This window comes from Heliangelus exortis, chromosome 1 (assembly GCF_036169615.1).
Source record: "Heliangelus exortis chromosome 1, bHelExo1.hap1, whole genome shotgun sequence".
Lineage (NCBI taxonomy): Eukaryota > Metazoa > Chordata > Aves > Apodiformes > Trochilidae > Heliangelus > Heliangelus exortis.
Window position 1 is genome coordinate 183,815,862 of NC_092422.1, and position 21,796 is coordinate 183,837,657.

General features: G+C 41.0%; 1 protein-coding gene and 1 long non-coding RNA gene across 2 annotated transcripts in view; one reads left to right on the forward strand and one right to left on the reverse strand.

The window, feature by feature from the left end:
* LOC139791576 (cadherin-related family member 3-like) overlaps positions 1–21,796 on the reverse strand; it is a 28,574-nt gene that overhangs the window by 780 nt on the left and 5,998 nt on the right. Inside the window, exons 3-14 of the mRNA XM_071733963.1 lie at positions 19,723–19,891; positions 17,228–17,307; positions 15,242–15,336; positions 15,035–15,139; positions 12,585–12,733; positions 11,099–11,288; positions 9,259–9,427; positions 7,678–7,777; positions 7,434–7,532; positions 5,782–6,008; positions 3,900–4,071; positions 2,032–2,276 (exon numbers count right to left, since the gene is read on the reverse strand). Of these exons, the coding sequence (XP_071590064.1) occupies positions 2,032–2,276; positions 3,900–4,071; positions 5,782–6,008; positions 7,434–7,532; positions 7,678–7,777; positions 9,259–9,427; positions 11,099–11,288; positions 12,585–12,733; positions 15,035–15,139; positions 15,242–15,336; positions 17,228–17,307; positions 19,723–19,891 (1,800 nt within the window). The remainder of the gene's footprint in view (positions 1–2,031; positions 2,277–3,899; positions 4,072–5,781; positions 6,009–7,433; positions 7,533–7,677; positions 7,778–9,258; positions 9,428–11,098; positions 11,289–12,584; positions 12,734–15,034; positions 15,140–15,241; positions 15,337–17,227; positions 17,308–19,722; positions 19,892–21,796) is intronic.
* Positions 507–21,754, forward strand: LOC139791578 (uncharacterized). Its single transcript, XR_011723968.1, has 3 exons — positions 507–653; positions 14,021–14,126; positions 21,558–21,754. It is a non-coding gene; the product is annotated as an uncharacterized lncRNA (long non-coding RNA).

The following is a 21,796-nucleotide window of genomic DNA, read 5'->3' on the forward strand; positions in this document are numbered from 1 at the left end:
AATTGGGTTATTGTATAAAAAGAAATGACACTCCTTTTTTTCTCCCTGCCACTTATTCCAGAAGAAAAGCACGCTTCCTCAGCAGCTGCAATCTCCCACATTTTTCTGAGTGCCAGGAGATGCAACTCTCAGCTGGGACATCACTTGGTGCTAGCAACTCAATTATTAAGGTCCCATCATGAAACTAAACTTCCGTAAGAGTTTACTCATTTGTTCTTCCTAGATCATCACCTACTGTGGGACTGTTAGTTTCCATGTTTTACTGAAGTTTTTATTAATTTTCAGTCAGACATTTTAAATTACATTCCATATGAAATTTAGTAGGGTGTATATTTTTTTTCTGTTTAAAGACGCCTTTAAAATGACTTACTTAGCCTTGAAAAAAAAAGGTATAGCCAATCCTTAGAGAAATTCTCAGATAATATCACCACCATCCTTACTGGGACTGAAGTCACAAGTGACTTCTTGTAATGGATTTTCTTTTCTACACTACCAGCCTTCCAGAATCATATTCACCAAGTTGCTGCACTTGTAGTACTTGGACACATGTAACAAGTAGGGATAGGAGAAGTTGCCATAATGGACGTGCTCTTCAGGAAAACAGACTGAAAGTGGAAGGCTGAGGTCTCTGGGGAGGCAGATTAAACGCTGCGGTATGTGGTCTAGACTGTATTTTTATTTGTGGTAAAGCACAGGAAAGAAATACAGAATAAGTTTTATTATTCCACTTAACTTTTCATTTCTGCATCAAGTAAGGGGAGGAGAAGGCTGTAAGAAAACCATTTATTCCTTCCCAACAGAGCATTAAACCACAGGGTTATTAATTAGCCTGCAGGTTTGGATTTAAGCACTTTCATAGCAACATGTCCCGATCTGCATGTGCTGCTTGCAGAACCCCCTGGTTTTGACTCAGTTACCAGTAGTCCCTCACAGGACCACATGACAGTGAATAGCTCTTTTACCTCTTCACCAGCATCCTCATCTTTTCGTTACCGCATGCAAGGGAGAAAAGTGTAATCACACCTGCAGGCAGTCAGAAAATGGATGTAGTCCTTATGACAGAGAGATGGTGCAGCAGACAGGCTGAAGGCAGTGACTGGCACAAGGATAAGGACAGAGCTGTGCAGCTTCTGCAGGCAGGATGGAAGCAAGTTCTCACATCATGCACCGACCTGATGGAAACCATCTCTAAAATGAACCTGGTGAGCCAGAGCTTGCCTGGGATGGCTCATGTGGAGATGTAGACTGTGACACAGTCCCACAGCTCCACAGGCTGTGCAAGGCCAGATCCCACCACAGCTTCCAAAAGCTGTGTGGGCTTCTCCAGCTCATCTATGGACCACTGCGTGTGCAGGGATATCAGGAAAGACCCATCCCTTCCATCTGGCTTTGTATGAAACCTGCTGAAGCTTCAGCAACACGATGAGCCTGTGCAAAACTACTTCAGTTCCTGGCAGGCAGCTCAAGCACACAAGAGTGATCTCAGGGATGGAAAAAGCCCCTCCCAAGTGATGAGGATTTGTTTTGTTGTTGCCTATTTCAACTTTGGTAGCCACAGATTAATACACCCCCCTACTAAAGAAGCACATTCCAGTGCAAGGCAGCTGGCAGAGTGAGTAGCTATGAATAAAAAAAGAGGTAGTGCAAAATGCATGAAGTAACTTGAAGGCTCTAAACTAAGGTTAACCCCCTGCTCTTTCAGCATTTATAAAGCTTCCAAAATCTTAAACTTTCCAGTTACATGGTAATGGCTGCATGCCTGGTCTTTTGACTACTTGCCCTTTTTGGTTTAGAAACTAAAATACAAAACATATGTTATAACTTTGTACCTGGGACCAATTGGTCATGACACTGAGAACATCAATCACATTTCTTTTCAATATAAGAGCAGAGGGCTCAGCACTTCCCAGATCTGGATCCACCGTAGGTTTTTGTTTTCCTTTTGCATACATCTGCTCTGTTTTCTCCACTCCCATGGAAAGCAGCCCAGGAAAGAACCACAGGAGTGGACATAAATTTCAGTGAACTCACCGTTGTGGTAATGACAGTAGTTGGGTTTGGAATAACTCTGATTCTCAAAGACACCGTTCCAGTTTTAGTTATGTGTGTAGTTCTGTCCCTGTCAGATAGCAAATTGTCATCTGTTACATAGACACTCAGTCTGTAAATCCAGTTTGTATCAAGCCCACTCTCATAGTCAAATCTTGATGCAAGAATCAGTCGAGATGTGTTGGAGCCAGCACTCGGTGAAAAGGTGAAATGGTTGTTCACATTGCCTGCAGGCAGTAGCAGCAACACAAAACAATACCAAAAAAAAAAAAAAAAAAGGAATCAAAGAGAAAAACAAACTCATATTAAAGTAAATGTGTGTAACATGCAAAAAAGACTAGATTCTGTTTACAGCTTTTTATGGATTGCTGATTGCTGCATACCTGTGTGGTGAAATATTATTTGCAAGAATGGCTCTTCAGTCTTCCCAGTATCATATAAAATCAGATGAAGCAATGCAGTGACAAAAGCATTAAAAATGGGATAAGACTGTGCTCACAGGGACACAGTTGAAAGGAGGCTGTGGAAGGACTTTAGAGCCATAGAGCACACAAGAAGTCACCCAAATGATCTGTATTGCCAGCCTGGAGAGCACCCAGAAGCAGCAGCATCCAGTAAGGGTGAGGACCCTACATTATTGCAGGGCTCATTTTACTATTGGTGTGTCCCTGGATGGGCTACAGAGTGGCACCCAGGCCACATGGGTACCATCAGCACCTCCAGAGGCCATTCTAGCCTCTCTCTATGGCTTCTTCCTAGAGACAGAGGCCTTTGAACAGATCTGGTAGAAGGGAGCTAATGACTAAAGGGATATCAAATGTCTCCAAGACTCTGTCTGCACTGTGAGGGCAGAGAGGGGAGTTCAGTGATGCTGACTCCCCAGCCCTCTTTTGCTGTCTTTAAAGCTGAAGCTCTGCTGGCAATCTGGGCTGCAGGTACACAAGCCACAGCTGTTCAGCTTAGGACAGACTACAGATGCAAGAGATCAGAGCCATTAAAACACAACAAAAGTGGTTTGGTTTTGCTCCTGTTAACCCATAGAGCTGCAGACTTGAAGTCTCCTTGAAAGCCTTGTCTATTGTACAACACAACATGGGCCATCAGCCACTCTGTGTTCCAAAGGCCAACTGCATGACACGGTTCACATCTGTACAGCCAGAATATGGCCTTTCTTTGGGCTTGTATTTAAATCCTATTGCTGCAGATCTCCTCTGTGGTGTAAAGGGGCTGTAACAGGACAGAGGTTCTCCCTTTTTATGCTCACAGCTTTTTACTGGTACCTGTACAATCTGCTCTTTCCTTCTCAGCAGTCACCTCAGCAACAAAACATAAACTGGCCCAAGAGAGTGCAGTCCCCTTTTTGTGAAGTTGAGCATCACTCCCAACCACTGCAGTTCTCCAATTGATTATTAGATTCAAATTCACGTTTTTAAAATGGGGTTGGACATGTAAGTTGGCTTTGTTGTTTAGAATCGTGTACCAGTGACAGAACTTACTATTTCTTCTCAAGATTTACTCAGTTGTAATTGGAAGGGAAAATTGATGCTGCATATCATTCCAGCTCATTCTTCTGAAGTCCTTGTCTATGATGTAATTAATTGCCAGCTATTAAGGTGATAAGCAATTCAGTCTTGCAAGGGAATAGGTAGTAGCACCAATAGGCAACTTTTGGAGAGCCATCTTTTTTGGCAAGCAGCAAGGTAACGATACACAGAACTTGTGGGTCACAACTAGCTCACCATGAGAAGTAGCACATAAACTGGGCTAGATTTTTATTTACAAAACAAAGTGAACTTTCAGCATTCAGTAAGTTTTGAACTTCTCCCAGATCACACACCATGGCACAGTACCTTCATTAATGAAGTAACGGAAAGACCTGGGATCAGAATCTCGATCTTGACATTCTATCCTGAAGCCATTAATATTGGTGCCAACAGCTAAACTGACTGGGATTTGAAATGAATAGAAGTTGGGTGAACAAACAGGTTCTTCATCATTTACTTCCAAAACATTGACAGTTACCTGGAAGAAAAGAGCAATAGCAAGCTGTAGCTCCTCCACTATAATGAGCAAGATGTTATTAACTTCAGAAACTGTTTGGCTTTGCCCGTTCTGCAATTTTGCAGTTGAAGAAAAATGAATGTCCCTTCCTGTCTATTTTCTACCAGAAACTATCTGTGATCTTTTAACCTTCAATTTTTCTTGTTACCAGGACTCTTCTAGGAACAGGTTCCTTAACCTGAACCATCTTCCAAAACTGTGGGGGCTTTGATCTGATATGTCTAACTATTAGAATGACGTGAATTGTGTCATAGTAAGAATGAGAAATAGTAATAATGCCACATATTCATTAAACTTTCTTCTAAACCTCTCAAATTGCTTCACAGTCATTCGTTAGTCTTCTTAGCATATGTAATAATAATTCAGAGCATGATGCACAGAAGGAAGGAAGGCTCCTTATAGACTGTTCCCAGTGAGAGAGAAATGCTGGTAATGGCCTTCTGCATGGCTGGCAGCACCCCGGGTAGTGCCAGATGTGCTTAATGTCAGATGGGATTAGCTTGCTGAGAGAAAAAGGTTACCCTTCTCAAAGCTCTTTCCTCTAATGTCTGTTGGTCTTTAACAGGCAACAGATAAACTTGTCATCATTAGAAGCTCCTGATGCTAATTTTTCCTTAATCATCAGCTTGAAATATTATAGGTCATAAAGAGATTAAGTGCCTCCCACTTAGTATCTCTAGGGTTGGTGCCTGGATGGAATAAAAAGCAGGCCTAGCACCTGTATCCCCACCTTTTCCCAACAGACAGGCACAAAATCAAATGTAAGGCAGTCATGAGGAAGAAAATGTGAAAAGGAGTAAAAAGAACTCACTATGTGAAGGACAGTGGGATTCTTTGAAAGAAGTGACTTATAAAATATCTTTGTGGATATACCATCCATACTTTTTCTTCTGAATAAAATAGATCTGGGCAGCAAACTCGAACATAACCCTACTGTTTAATATTCTCTAGCATGTTCTTTGCTCCTGACAAAAGCACTACTGGAGACAAAACTAGATCACAATCAGGGGAAAGGACGTGTAGAGGTCCATCCGCAGTAGGCCATGTGGACACAGCTCTGCTGGGTGGGCCTTCTGACATCCCAAGGGGCTGCCCAAGCCCTCATCCCACACCCAAGTTATTCAGCACACCTGCTCTGTCCCATCCCATGAAAACACAACTCTGATGGGCTGCAACATGATTCTTGCATTACTTTGGGCACTTTGCAGTTAAAAAAAACCCACATACAAAAATCAAAAATATGTTTGAGGGCCAAAGGGCACTGTACAAGGTCCAAAAAGGACTTCACAGTAAGTATGGCTAAAATCAGGTTGTGCTATCTGGCTTCAACACCCTGTCCTTTTCCTATTTTCAGATACTTATGCAGCCATAGAGAATGTCTTAAATCTTCTAGCATACAGGAAACAATTTCACTGCAAAACTAGAGGAAGGGGAAAAAAAAACAGATAAACAAAACGGGGTTTAAAATATATAAAAGTGCTTTAATCTTTTTTGTAAGAATTAAACCAAGACGAAGTGAACACTATCTCTTTCATCTTATTAATAAAGCTCTGTGCAGGTGGACTTGCCTTTTACAGACTAAAGTGCTTTGTCCATTGTCTTACTGTTCTTGTAAGGAGTAAGAAAAATGTAGATAAAGGGGGAGAAGTAGAGTAGAGTGGATTTACTCACAGATGCTGTTGCAGTCTTCTCCTGGTCTGAGGCCTGTACTGTGAGAATGTGTTTCCGAGATGTTTCATAGTCTAATCTAGCTAAAATCTTAACATCTCCTTTGGTTTGGCTGATCCAGAAGATATCTGGGTAATCTCTAGTGCCTCCTCCACCAACAATGGAATAAGTGATGACACTGGGTGGCCAGTCCTTGTCTCTGGCATTTACTCTTCCAATATTGGATCCAACTAAGACAGAAAATTCATATTTCATTAGTATTTTGAGAAAATACAGAGTATTTGTTCCAACCAAATCTTGATGAAACTGAACTTAAGATTTCTTTTCAAGTTTTTCACCCAAAAAAGTTTCACCTAGTTCACCATGCTGGGCTATGGCTCACCTGTGTACGTGCTTGCCTGCAAGAAATAAACACAAGGAACCTGTTGAGAACCACAACAGAAGTTCTCAGGCAGTGAGGGCCACCCTGGCCAAGCACTAACATGCACGAACTCCTGCCTTGGGGCAGCTCAAGCACTGTCTTGGCTGGAGGAAAAGGGCTCTTTGTCTGCCTTGAGAAACAATTGCTACTATTCCTTCCAAGGCATATGAAAAGCAGTTTGAATTACATTTGTGCTGTACATTTGTGAGAATGAAGATGGAACTGTGCACAGCCCTCTCTGCACACATTGATTCAATGCTAAATGCATCCACATGACCCAGGAATATAAGAGATAAGTATCCCACATGCATGTTAAAGAAAGAGAGAAAGGAGAATGTAAATGAAGTTTTGGCAGGGTTTTTTCTTTCCTGACCCTGTGAACTCCAGCTCTGCTACAAATTGCTGTCTCCTTTTAGGTACAGCAATAGCAAGCACCCTGTTAATATCAACTCAGCTCAAAGTAAAAGGCAGTTTGAGCCTAAACAACATTTCTCTTTATAATCTTGGTACCCAGCAAACTTCTGTGGCAGACACAGAGAGATTTACAGACATGTGGCACTGTTTTGCAAACTCATGAGATGCAAGATTCACCAGGGGACATGAGGGTGCTGAGTTGGGAATCAAGTATATAGAAAGTTTCAGCAAGTTCTGTTCTAAGGCCATGTTTGCAGCTGCTGGTCCAGAGCTGTTGCAGGAATGGGAAGGACCTTGGCTCCAGCCATGGGAAGCTCCTTTGGTTGCCATCTGGCTGAATGAAACCCCTCTTCTCAAGCATTCCCACCTGCCCCCATCTCCACTGTACTCTGCACCTGAGACAATTTGGGTCTAAGATGACAGTGAGGTGTCCATCTTGCACCATGTCTGGGCCAAGGAAGTCCTCACTCACCTGTGTCAGCCTCTATGTGCCATCACAATCCCTCCAAAAAGCTAATTTATCAAGAATAGAAAGGCAGTCTGAAACAAGACATCTGAGTTCAGTTTCTGGCTCTGTCACAGATCTCTTGTGCAATTGCTGAATCTGTCTGTGTCTCAGCTTCCATCTGTACAATTGGAGTTGTTGCCAGTTTTGTCTATTTAAAGTTAGCAAGTGGCTGTACAGTGAAACCCCAGCTGGACTGTAACTTTGAGCCATTCTCATAATTCAAATATCTGAAAATCAAAGTCAAAGGACCTTGGAGTCAAAGGTACTTATCAACACAGCATTATTTCTATCTTGTCGTGTTGCTTACTGTACCTTTAGTAGTTTCTGGAACATTAAATTCATACGATAAGTTGCTAAAGACTGGAAAGAATTCATTCACTGGCTTTATTCTGATGTAAATGTAGATGATATCTGGAAATATAACAGAAGATTAAATCATAGTTAAGTATGGCTGCAAATTTTTCTCATGCATATATTCAAAATACATATGGTATTCTTCTCTCCATGCTGTTACAGCACAGGAAAATTTCAAAAGAAGTGTAAAAGGGATACTTGCTTGAGTAGTCAGGACGGGCAATATCCTGCACCCTGACAGTCAAAGAATAGACTTCAACTCCTAGATTAGTTGTGTTTTCTAAATCAATAGTTCTAGTCATCTAGATTAAAAAGAAACACAATTGTATTTATATTTCCTTACATAAAGTCACAATATACATCAAGGCAATTAATTTTTTCAGTGTTCTGTAAGTGTGGTCTCCCCCTTGGATATATAGAATCGCCCAGCAGCAGTAACATAGGCTATTAATCAATTACAGGATTTAATTCCAGGCTTTTTCTACGTGATTGTGCAGTGGTGTCTCTTGGCAATTCAAACCTCTTCCTGTCTGCCAACAAAATATCTTCCCCTTAAGCGCAGGAAGTTTTATCATTTGGATCATAAGGTCTTGGCCTTTTACCTGGTTAATTCAAAGAGAATATAATGAACGGGCTATTTGCTGTGCCCTTTGCTGTCTTAACAAGAATCTACTTTTGCTAAATAGGAATAGTTACTCCTTGAGCTCGTGCCTGCAGACATGTATTAAAGGTATCTGGTTCAGCCACAAGTGTTTACCTAGGAAGCAAGTTGTCACTAAATGGTGGCTCGTGCAGATTTAAATCCTAATTGCCTGAACTCTCTGTCTTTCTGTAGGACCCTCAAACTCTGGGGCAATAGGACTGAAGCACAAGCACCCACCATTAATCATGTACAGGGAAATTCCCGTAGGGACAGGACACTTTGGGTAGCCTGTTACATTATACACAGATGGTGATCAAAGGGCTGACAATAATCTTATCCTCTTCAGCAATGAAAATGCTTCTTACATTGGCAGATGAAGCAGGTAAAGGTGATGCATATTGACACGAATATATCAAAAATTAAAGTAATCCATGCAAAGTTGTTTTACTGCTCCCGTAGCATTCCTGATAGACAGAATGCCTTCTTTTTGTTGTTTCCCTTTTTCTGTATTTTTTTCATGGTCCTTTTTAAACCAATGAAACAACCACCACTGCCTTTGTCCAGCAATTGGTGAGGGTTTTGGCCAATGCAAATACTCCAACAGCTATCAGCATAAGGAATCTGTATCTTGTCACACAAAATAACAAAAGTGCAAATCCCACCATACTGAAAATTTATCACTCAAAATGGTTTTACAATTCTGACCAAGAAAGCTGGAAAGTAATAAGTGAGTGTGGGATTTCTCAAGTATTTCAGTTCTTCAAGCTGAATAGCAAGAATCTTCCATAGTCTGTCATGAATAAACAGGCATGAAATGGCATCAAATTTCTTTGTTTATCTGTATCAACATTGGTGCTTTACACTCCATAAAAAAGCAATCCTTTTTTCAATCATACCTAGCACATTTACTTAAAACTGGAGAAAAATTTTCTATTCACCAAATTCTGTAGAATCCATAGAAAGCATCCTATCAAAGGGTATGTACTTCACATCCAGTCAAAACAGTCATTCTCTGCATCATACCCTCTGTGACCTGAATTACAGTAATTATCTTTTATAGACAATGAATTCAAAGAACTTACAATATTTAATAAGTTGACTTCTGAAATGAGACAACATAAAAAGCCACAAACAACTGACCACAAGTTTTCCAGATGCAGTGGAGTCCAGAGCAAAGTTATTGCTTCCAAAACCAGATAATTCAGTGAAATTAAATTGATTGTTTGACGGATCCACATCAATATCTTTACAGTAATTTCTAAGACCAAGAAGAGGTGTCCCAGCAGCCGTATTTTCATTTGCCTCTTTCCTGTTTAAAATAAACATATTTCCAATCAGAGCAACTTACAATTGTCCTCTTGAACTTTTCATATATTATACACCAAAACATTGACTACAATTTATTTTTGTGAAACCTTAGATCTAAATAGGCAACCACTGATGAAGCAACCCAGTATCTGACCCATATGCTGTGGTGGACAACAGCTCTGTGCAATGCATAGGACATAAACATTTAGTCAGATCCAAGACAGAAACCTGGAACTTCGCTGAACTCCAGAAGCTGCCATGAAATCTTAATGTTCAAGATAAGTTCAGTTAATAATTGGCATTTTAAAAGGTCTTTACAATGATCATTTATTCAGTATGTTATAATGCTCTCCTGATGAGAAACTGCTTTTTTTCTCCTTAACTAATATCTGGACCATTCTGCTGTTTCATGAAATTATGGATCTGTCCCTACTCTTGACATTGAAGGTCAATGCTGCACAGAAGGGAATTGGGGGGAGAGGATATCAATTTAAATCTTTTTATTCAAGCAAATTAAATATGAAAAAAAATAAAAACCAACTAAAATACCATCAAGCCCTGATTTTGTTCCCTTGAGCAATCCCTGTAAGACTAGTTATTTAATTGATAACATTTTTTCCCCTCAAGATTTTTGCCTCATTCAGATCAAAATTTAAGCTCACTAACAACGAAGAGAGTGTTGTGTTATTGCCATGGATGTTGTAACTAAGCAGCCCTCTGAAGAACTGGATTCTCTTCATGCCAGTACATAAAGTAGGTGATTTAAATGCAAGACATTTTTACTAGATAGTGGGCAAGCAATTTAAACAGATACCCATTAACTGGGTCTTCCTCATTGCACAGGTTCTTGGCCTCAGATTTTTATCTGCAGGACCATCAAACTACAGTAAACGTACCTGAAGAACTGCACTGTATAATGAGTTGTAAAAAAAGTTGTAAAAGTCTGAAAGATCAGAGCCCAGGCACATCAAAAACCTCAGGTGGACAATTTTGACTTCTGTCTTTCTGTGACCCACTTCATCTGTAAACTCCAGCTTTCAGGTGTCCTCACCTGCAAATATAAACTCCCAGATCCTCCCAAAGGTCTCAGAGCACTCACAGTCATGACTAAGTTACCATGCACAGAGGTCACCTATAACAAGAAGTGATCTGGGCTCTGAAGACCAGATTGCATTAGGGGGAAAAAAAACCAACAACAAACCTAAACAAACAAACCCAACAACAACAACAAAACCCAACAACAACAAAACCATACAAATATGCAGGTTGTCAGGGAAAGATTTAGAAGAGAAGATTTGGAATTTTAAAATAAAACTTCAGAACCGGCTGGCGAGCTTCTCCTGCTGAATGATTTCCCACAGTTTAGCATAAAGAAAGGAGGAGCCTTGTACTCTGTGGGTCAGAAAAGTAGTTCTCTAACACATGGCACTGATATTCCAAGGGCTTAGGTATCTGAAAGAAAAATAATGTATCTGACTGTAAACAGATACTTCTAATTCAAATTTCCAGTCAGGAAATTGAGTGCCTTGAAAACATTTACCATGAACACAAGCCTTTAATGTCTGTTTGAATTTTTAGCTGTAGTAGGTCTGGGGACCCTAAGTGATGTGCCTAGGCTGCACACTGGTCTGGGGCAACAAGGCAGTACTGAGGCAAAGAAGAGCTTTAATACCTGAAGGTAGAGTGCTTGCATTCTGGTGGGTTGTCATTGATGTCATCAATAATGATTGTGATTGCTATTTCGCTGGTGTGACCACCTCTGGGACTGTCCTTCACCCGGACTATCACTGAGACATTAGGATGGAGCCTCAGTGGAGAGGCATCTCGGTCTATTCTCCCAGTCACCTGCAGCACTCCAGTTGCTGGGCAGAAAGCAGAGAGAAGTTAAATGCTCACCGTGGAGGAAAATAACAAGAGGACGGGGTGTCTCAGCAGACAGGGAGCAGAATATGAATTATTCTGTTCTGTGCAAGTCAGGGATGATTTGGTTACTTTTCAAAATGATGCAAAATTACTCTGTTCTGTGCAAGACTTTAAGGATAGATACCCATTGCTCAAAAATATGCTTCAGTAGAGGGTTTGGAAAGCAATTAGATTTCCCTTACACACTCAATAGCGAGTGCAAGTCAGAACTACCCCCACAGAGCATCAAGGACAATGAGCTGCTCATGCCTGCACTGCCCTGACTCTCTAGCTGGTAATACTGCTTCACTTTCTACTGTTATCACTCAAGCATCATTCAGCACCTCTAAATCTACTCACGCATCAACAGCACAGCTCTTAGTTGTGACAGATTGCACCAAGTGCTCCGGTGAGCAGTTCACTTAATTATTTATTTTTGGTTTTTCAATTTCTGTTAGCTTCTGTTCAAAAAGAGAAGGTTTTTGTGGCAGAGCACAGAGCTACTCCCAGAATATAAAGGAGGTAAAGGAACAGTGTACATATTCCCTGCCTTTTGGAATGTAACTGGGAGGGTGGGTGGCAATACCTGGCCAAAAACTGTAAGGAATTAAAAGCATTTAAGAATTGTCCTGATCCCCACAACATGGTGTCATGTGGTACCTCTTAGAGCTGTGATAAGTAGGTCTAAAGCAACAACAGACAAGGAGCAAAGCAGGCACAGAACACCACTCCTGGAACAAAAACCTTGAGGCACTGGTGTTTGCACTCCAGAGAGCAGGGGGAGACAGGACCAGCATCAGAGAGGACTCATTTGCATGGCCTTGTCTGAGGAGGGTCATGAATGGAGCAATGAAGCTGTGGTGAAGATTTGCTGTGCTCTTCAGTGCTGGAGCAGATCTCAGCAAGATGAGAGGATGTCATGGTCTAACCATATGAAGCTGTTTCAAGAGCCTATTTCAGTCCTCAGAGATTAAAAAGAAGGCAGCTAATAATTCTCCCATGCAAGGGGCCATCACCATAAGCCGCAAGTCAATATTTGTCAATATTTCACCACTGATCTACTTTCTTCAAGATATCTTACTAATAGTTGGTCACCTGACCAAAGAATTTGATTCTAATAACATAGTGAGCATTTCTTACTTCTGGTGATAGAAACAGAACAAAGTAAGTAAGTTTAAAACTACAGCAAAAACATTTTCTCCAAAGTAGATACTCTCTTTTTCAGGTGTCAGAAGGCAGATTTTTGTTTGTCTTACATGGATTTATGAAAAAATATCTGTTAGAAGACTGGATGCTGTAGAAAAGTCTGCCAGGAGAGTCTCCATCATCAGGATCTTTAGCTGTTATGTTGGCAACAACAGTGCCTGGGCTTTGCTCCTCTGGAATCCTGTAGATATTCTGTTTTCTACAAGATAAAATGAGATTCAGCAAAGTTCACATCTGTGTTCCCAAGGGCAATGGTCACAGATTTATCTGAGCAGCCAACTGCAGCAGCAGACCTATGGCCACACTGTCAGGATAAATATCCCAGTCACTGGCTCTGCCAGCTGGACACATAGCAATAACAGAACTGCTATGTGGTCATAAAGCATGACATAGCCACACAAGTAAGTGTCCTTCCTCTGCAGCTTTCCCATAGTAAAAATAATTTGACTTGCACAGAATCATGGAAGCTGAAGACAGAAGGGGTTATTAAGTCATGCAGTCCATCTCCACACAGAGCCACGAGCTTGCAGAGCCACATCCCTGTGCACTGAGGATCAGTGCAGCTGCCAAGGAGTTGAGGCCACTTCCTATTTAGCTACAGCTGGGTTGTCCTGTTGTCCATCTGTCTGCCACCTGCTAGTGGCTTTCTACAGCATGGTTCAGACCTTTTAGACACAGCAATGTAATTGTGAAGGAAGCGTATGTTTGTTTTCGTCTTTTCCTTTGTTTTCCTGACTCCACAAGTTTTCCATTGATTCTAACAGCCAGAATTTCAAAAGGCTGAATGCCAGCTCAGTGCTGTGAACACCAAAAACAGATGTGCTTTTATATACTATGGGAACAATTAAAAAGATCCTTTGAAACTGTGTTCTTGACAGCTTTGATTGGGAGAAAATAAAGAAGGTTTTTGCTAACTTGTCAAGTTCCCCCAGCTCCCATCCCCACACTAATTATTACAATGTCAAAACCCCATAGCCCCAGCAGGCAGCTCACATTTAGCAGGGACATGGCCATACACGTGCCCACTGAGGACAGCTTATGAAGTGTGATTTGCTCTAAAATTCTTTACAGAGAGATCTACTTTTTTGGCCTCTCATGTCAGTCTAAAAGGGACAATTAAAACAAATACCAGGCCTTATTTGTGCCATATGAGAACTGAATCTTAGACCTTAGGTGCTGTGGATGCTTAAGCCACTACAACTTTCATTCACTGAAAAAAAGTAGATAAATATTTAAAAGAGTTCCCTTAGCATTCCAGATGTAAGGATAAATAAACAGAACTGGCAACATTTGGGGGAAATAATCATTCTAGAACACACTGTGCAAATATTGGCACTGATAAAAGGATCCTGTCTGCAGTAGTACAGCAATGGGGAGTAAGGTGTTAACCTCATTGATTAGCGCAGACATTACACTCAGGTATTAAATAAGTAGCAACAAAAAAATCCATGTCTGCTTCTAACACTTCATTTTTCTATTTCTTCAGGTTCTCCACCCCTTTATGCAGCCAGATTCAGATCCTTAGCCTCAGCCCAGGAGCCAGGCATACATTGGTCTGGATCAAAAAGCACCCAGAAGATTGCTCCAAACAAGTAGGTGAAAACCTCTTGGTCTGGCCCACATTCCACACTGTCCTCTCCTTTGCATAGATGGTAGGCATGAAGCATAAATATTCCCAGCAGGGACCTTGTAGAGCTTCTGGATTGGGAGGCATAAAGAGAATGTCTTGAATCCAATAAGTGTCTCATGCAAGTGACAAAGATAAATCAACAACAGAATCAGATCAACTGTAATAATTGTCAGGCTCCTGCTTCAGAATTAATTGTCCATTGTGCTTTCCACAGCAGAACAGCCTGCTGGTGGCACATGTCTATTCCCTCCCATTTTTCAACATTTTCAACAGCAATTTTGAACTAGCTCCAACTAAAACTCCATTAGCCTTCAAAAGCTATTTCTGACTCCTGCATTATGACACCATTTCCTGCTCATGATACAGTGAGAGACAACAATGTTTCAGAGATCACTGGGGTTGCTTACAAGTGTAAGTGTCTGGAAATAAAAGGAAGACAGATCAAAAGTGAGGCCTGTTTATGTCTAGACATTTCTGCATGAATGGTGAAATGCACATCTGCATGAAGGGCAAATTCTATATGATAGTGTTCACATAAGTTAAAATTCATCTCCTTGTCTGAACTCGTCCAAAGGTCTTTGCATAGCTTTAACCTCTCTAAATGCTAACAAGTACCACAAGTTTGTTTGGCAGTTCATACCATGAAGACAAAGTCTGGAAATATTAAGAACACAAATAAGAATAAGGGAGGAAAATGAGGGCAGAGCTTTCCAGTAAATAAACAGGAATCGTAACAAAATTAAAATACTCCTTTCATTATTATTCTGTTGTTATATTTACTTGCCTTTATGTTACACTCTCCCATTGTTGCCAAAGCAGTAGAACTGAGAAAAAATCTACAATTTGAGCAAAATGGAAGCTTTCACTCACATGGTAAAGTAGGGTCTTTCATCATTGATGTTAATTATATTTATGTTCACTGTTTTAGTCGAGTTGAGTCCATCTGGATCTGTCACAGCTATACTTAAAACGTAACTGATAAATAAGAAAACAAACAAGAATTTTTTTGTGGATGTTGGAAAACGTTTCTCTGCCTACTGTAGACTAATAGACCATGTGAATTAAACACATTCTCACCTATGTGGATATTCCTCATAATCAAATGTTTTTGTGGAAAAGATGGTTCCACTTTCCATGATGGAGAATGGCACTGATGAAGGGAGTAGTGAATACTGAAATGAAGAGAGCAAGCAATTAGTCCTTGTACCTTTAAACATCCCTCCATTCATTCCTTGCCCTCTGAAATGGGCCAACTTAAGAGTATAGTATTTACCTCAAAACTGCATATTGAAACAGGCTGACATACAGATGCCAGCACAAGCCCTGACCATGTGAGCTTAAGTGGCTCAAACTTGGTTTTATGTGCTTTGTTTGAATTACATTAAAGCCCACACTGTTCTCTGCCTCCATGATGTCCAGCTCTGCAATGAGATTTTAACATAGATGCCAGACAGCAGAGCCACAGTGCTGCAGGCAAAAAATGACTTTGTGGTGGCATCAGAGTTCATGCACAAAGGAAAAGAGAGAGAAGGGGTGAGGCTGGATGCGGGGATCATAGGATGCACTGTGCAGGAGGCAACAAAATTTAGGGATCCAGACAGTGGGAAAGGCCAAGGAGGGGAGTAGATTTCCATGTCAGACGTGAGAGTGTGAGGCTGAAAGGTCCTCACAAGATCTGGATGTTAACGTGGCTGTTGAGCAGCAGCCACTTTGTGCATTGCACAGCACAAGTGGGCACCACAGTAGTGCATGGGGTGGGAGGGAGCTGAGCACCCCGACACCCTACACAGTAGGAAGAAAGGCAGCACCCTGATCCCCATGGCTGTGGAGTAGCTAGTGCATGGCCACCACATCCTCCCTGCTGTCATTCATGTGCCATCACCAGTAAGCCTTCAAAACATTTCCTTTGCTAGTGAAGGTGTTAATTATACTCAGAAAGTCCAAGGTATGCAGCACCAGAGGTTCATGTACCATACAAGTAATCTGCAAAATCCCCTTAGCAAATCTGTTCAAGGGATTCAAGTGCTCTTGCATTATCTTTTGGAAAAAAACAGGAGGTACAGAGAAATGAGTGAAACCACTTGCCTCCCACAGTGATAGATTTAAACAAGATTGCTTTTAAAAAGCAGCTATGTGGTCACAATTCTTTTAATAGTTTTTTTGCCAGTTGACCTTTCTAAATTCCATCTCCAGATATTATTTTACCTGTTGCCCAGTATTTTTGCATCTTTGCAGCTTCTTACTCTGCCTGAGCTTCATCAGGGGTGAGAAGGCATGTGGAGCTCAATGCCATTGCTCTCAGAAACTAAGCAGAGCCAAGGTCCAGGCCCCTGCTTCCCTCCTCATCAGCTCAGGTTTGGTTGTTTGACTGGGCAAAGCATGAGGTTATACTTCAAGGTGATTGCTCTCTTGAATAATGCTGCACATTGAAGTAGCATCTTCAGGCTCAGTTCTTGCTGTCTTTTAGACAGCCAAAGGCAATAAAGCAAAGCTACAACACGGTTCTTAGGTTAAGTGCATCTACTTTTCTCCTGCCTACGAACAAACGTCACTTTCCAGAAATTTTTCCTGATACCAATAGTATTTTCAGATCAGGTAACACATTTTCTTAACTGAAGGTCACAGTTTGTCCCGAATTCATCAAAAATCTGAAATTCAGTTGCCTTGTAAGAGATTTCCTTACTGTCTCACTTAAAATACTTTACATTTCAACACAGAGGATTTTAAATATTTATTTACTTTTCATCATTCTCATCTACAAGAAATGTTTTGCAAGCCATTTTTTTAAAAAAAGTGATACATTTTCTACTGTATCTCTCATTAAATATATCAATCTCTGCTTTCAATGTCCCTTAATTTTGGAGGGTGGAGAACTCAAAATACAATTTGTGCCCAAACACTGAGGGTGAATTCTGCTAGTTTATTATTAAAAAGTCATCTTTTTTCCTGACTAAAGCTTTTCCTGTGTTCCTGATAAGGAAGGAAGATGTTGAAGGATGTTGGCAATTAGCAGTAGATTATATCATCTCTGGGTTTGTCTTCTTTTTCTGTAATAAAACTTACTTTGAGTTCAGCATCTTCAGGATCAGCTGCATCAACTTGGTAAATGCGTCCTGGAGGTGTTCCTTCCAAGATATAGATAGCTGCGCAAGCAAAAGTGTACTCAGTGTTAATTTGGTAAGACTAAAGGACACAGCAGCAAACCTGCTGATACAATTAAGCTGTCCAGACCTATTAGTGGCTGCTGCAGCTTCTCACTTCACCAGTATAATACCAAAATCACCACAAAGAGCACATATTCACAAAAGATAAAAAGAAACCAGTTGCGTGTCTGTAAACAGGCAACCATCCCTGTGAGCTGCTGTATGAATTGTGCCTTCAGGAGAAGGACTGATCTTTGTATATATATATATAATCTAGCTTGAGCTGCTCACAGGGTATGGAGCAAAATGATGCATTTGGGCTACACCTGTGTCTTTCTTTACTATGCAGCAAGGGAGAATGTAGCCCTGTGGCAGGTCCTTATCTTCTCCCCTCCCTGTCCACTTCGTCCCTTGACAGAAGAGCTCATAGCCTTTCATCTTAATTCCTGCTTTTCCTTTACACCTGCCAGATAAGTAAATCGTGGATGGTCAGCACTGAGTTAAATTTCTGCCTTACTGAGGGTGGTAATTCAGTGTAAGGCATATTTCTTTCCATGTCAGGAATTCTGACAGCTGAGCCATCCTGTACCGGGCCGCTGGCAAAGGCTTAGCTCTCCTTGGGTATAGTGATTAACAGAACAACAGATCTTTAGATCACATTATTTGCTTTATGCCCTTTTGTGTCTGCTGGACCTGCTGTTTCTGGACTATTAATTTCCACTGAGATCCCTGCTGACTGCTGCTTCTCATCAGAGCAGTGGGAATCCCAGAGCAGAGTAATGAGTTGTTCCCAGAGGACAACAATATGAATATAAAGCTTAATGAGAGGGAGATGCTTTTTCATAACCAGCGAATGCGCAATTAGTGTCTAATTGTATCTGGTACTGTTAACTAAAGCCACACAGTTAGACAGATCAGACATCTGTGCTCACCAATTTATGGCAGCTCTAGCTGAGAGTTAAGCTGATGCACTTATTTGTAACAAGCTCCCACGTAGAGTGTGTTTCATGCTGTGCTGATTCCCTGAAGTGTCATATTTAATTATTATTAGATTCCAGCAGCACCCATGATATGCAAGGCACCAGCTATCCTGAGAAGATGACACAGCCTCTTCCCTAGGGGAAGCTAATTTGCTTCACAAACTAAGTATTCTATGCAAGCAGGAACATCAGCGTGCTTTGGAGGCATTAGTGAAGCAGCTGGATCAGAGCGGGCCGGGGCTGAACCTGTTTGGGCAGCCAGGCAGAAGTCGAGGCTGCAGCCACACTCCAAGGGTGGTGATGGTCTAAGCCTATGTGATGCTGCTGCTGGCCCAGATCTGGTGGGGATCAGCAGCCAGCTCCAAATATCTACCATGAACAGATCACAGTTTGGTATTTTCAGGTAGAAAACAAAATTGAATACTGAGCTACTGAATGATTTTCCACACAGTGCTGTTAGACTATCAAGACTTAAAGCAGTTCTCAGTACCTCATGAAATAACAACAGCAAATTTTAATGCACTACCTGAACTGTTCTGTGTGTGAACATGTAATGAATATATCACTATGGTCATTAATCTCATGGTACAGTTTTTCCAGGTTCCTTTCATTAGTAAGTAAAGAAGATAAAGACTGCTCAGTGAGTAAGACTGTTATTTCTTGTCCTTTTTATTGATGGCATTGTCACTCATGTTAGTTACTGCATGGCATGCAAAGCCTGCACTGCATGCTCCAGCCTCATTCCTAAGGCTACAGTGTACTTCTCCCTCTTGCACTGTACTGAAAGTAAACCTGGTTAAGGTCACCTGCCTATTGCAGGAGACAGAACCCTTTGTCTCTTTATATTTGCGCCACCACAGATCACAGTCTCTGACATCTCACTCTTCAAACTGATTTTCTAATCGATTTGTCATGTTCAGGAGCAAATGCAATACACAGGTATAAAACATTGGCAGAGCAATGGTTGAGGGGTTTTTTACCCTTTCCCTCAGAAATTCTTGCACAAACACAAAATACTCTAATTTAAATTTATCTTGCTTCTCCAAATCAGTCCATTTTTTTACAAACTATGTATACATACTAAATGGTTACATCTCCACCTTTTTCTTATCAAGAAAAGAACATACATATTTATCAATATAAACTATTATATTTTTTCCTTAAAATTCTTCAGGTATTTCAAAAACAGTTAAATAATTTTTGGTCAAATCTTTAAGAAAACAAAATGGGCACTTCCAGAAACAAAGCATAGCAAATGTTTGTGTAAACTAAAGCTCTGTTAAAAACAACGTCCTGTTACTCTCATGTTTTTCTAAAGAAAAATGCCTAAACCACTTTAGCTACAGGCATTGTATGCAGCTATGTTTATGGGGGTTTTTTTATCTGATGTCACGTTTTCAAGTATTGTTCTTTTAAAATACCATCACTATCTTACTTTGAATTGCTGTAGTTCCTCGAAATACAGGATGTTCATTTTTATCTGTTACACGGACAGTCAGTATCTTAAGGTCACTTCTCCCAGTTGTGTCTGTAACCAAAATCTGTAAATCAAAGCTCTTTGGCATAGTTTCATAATCTAGGACAGGGTTTCCAGTGGTAACAACCTGAAAAGGAAGAATTATTATTAGCACATGATGTAAGAGATGTAATTATAGTCTATATGAATGAATACAGATAAAGGGACACTTTCCATCAGTAAGCAGAGAGTATTTTAGATCATCTTTTACTTGCTGGCACATCTCTTGTCAGTGGCAGAAATGTGAGAAAAACCGAGTAGAAAGACCAAAATATTGTGCCTTTATGGAGCAACTCAAGGACCTCTTGTGTGAAGGACAGTTTGAGGAGGAAAATCAGAGGCTGGGCTGAACCTGTCTGGGCAGACAGGCGGAAGTTGTGGCTGCAGTCAGGTTCCAAGGGTGCTGCATCTCAGCCTACACAATGCTGCTGCTGAGAGGCAAAGCTTTGTCTCCAAGGCCAGGAATACATCTTGCAGGCACTTGTGTGCGTCAAGTCTGCACCTTTCCAGGTGACGCTTTCCAGTAGTCAAGAAGTGATGAGAATAAAACTGGGAAGAAGCTCTGCAACACACAAGGGCAGCCTCACTATTCCTGTGAGCCAGGAGGGGGAGGTGGAAGACCTTTCACTTTCAATAGGGAGTGTCAAGGCAGAAGACTGCCCTGCAAGTACCAACCCCTTCCTTCTGTAATCTGTGTCTGGCAGTTTTGAAGGAAAACAAAGAAAGGGGGAACTACATAAGCACACTGTATGAGAGAGGGACCAGAACTGTTTGGTGAAAATGTTGAACTAATTAAAAAGAAGTCTCAAGATTTGTAAGTCTGGTAAGGCAAAAGTTGCTTAGGGTTTGGGTTTTTTTTAAGACTGCCAGCTCTGCACATCACCTCTGATTTACAAGCACAAAACTGACATTCCAAGAAAAAACATTAAATACATCAGTTCTGGATTTAGAATGAGTCCAGTGCAACAGTAGGATGCCGAAAGTTGTATGCCATGATATTCACTGCTGAAACTAATGAAAGAACAACTTCCCTTTCTTGGACAAGAAAGGAAAAGGTGACTGTTAAATTTTCTGCGTAGCTAATAAAACTCGCAAGCAGTAGGTGGGATACTATGGAACTACAGAAGAAGAATTGGGGCTCAAAAGTGTGTGTGACAAGGATTATGTCACTATTCACAACACTGCAGAACTGAAAAGGCTGGAGAGGATGCAGAAGGAAAGCAAATAAATCCTTGATTTTAAATGAGATGCTGTGGCCAGAGGATAAACGCAAAAATGATATCAGCACAATTAGAAGACAGAAGCCAAAGTAGAGCCAATTAACACAGACAGTTGGAGGAGAGAGAACAGAAGCACAAGCATTTTGTGCCTTCTGGAATGTAAAACATCTGCTCTCAGGAACCTTGTGGATCTTCTTGTTACAATACTGCAGGGAAAACAACTGTGTCCTGGTTGTTCTCCTTCTCTCCTATGTTGTGCAAATACAAGTTCCCCTTTTACATGATGCTAACACAGGAAAAAGATTCTACAAAAGTTTGTAACACCAATGGGAATTTTGTTCTCCAAAATGAATGTTTACTGGAGATCTAAACACAGTACACAGATGCAATGAATTCAAAATGAAAAACTGTCCAGTTCTAAGCAGAAATTATGCACTCTGGGGATTACACATCCACTTCACAGCCAAATATTTTCATTGTTGCTGTAACTACAGCCCAACTGCCTAAATACATATCTTCCACTCTCTTTTATAGACACCTTGCAAATGAAGATGTGAGTCTAGATGTTCCCCTTGAAGGCTGCTTTTGAGAAGAGCTTGGTGCTGGCATAGGCTGTGAACCACAGTTCACCTCTTCTCCAGGTGGGAGAAATGCTCACTGATAAAAGCAGCACCACACAGACTGAAGCAGCTGCAGACTTTGTGAAAGGGAGTCTAGAAGCACCCCACAGCTATCTACTTCTTGTTTCACCTGAGAAATTCTCAAGTTCACCT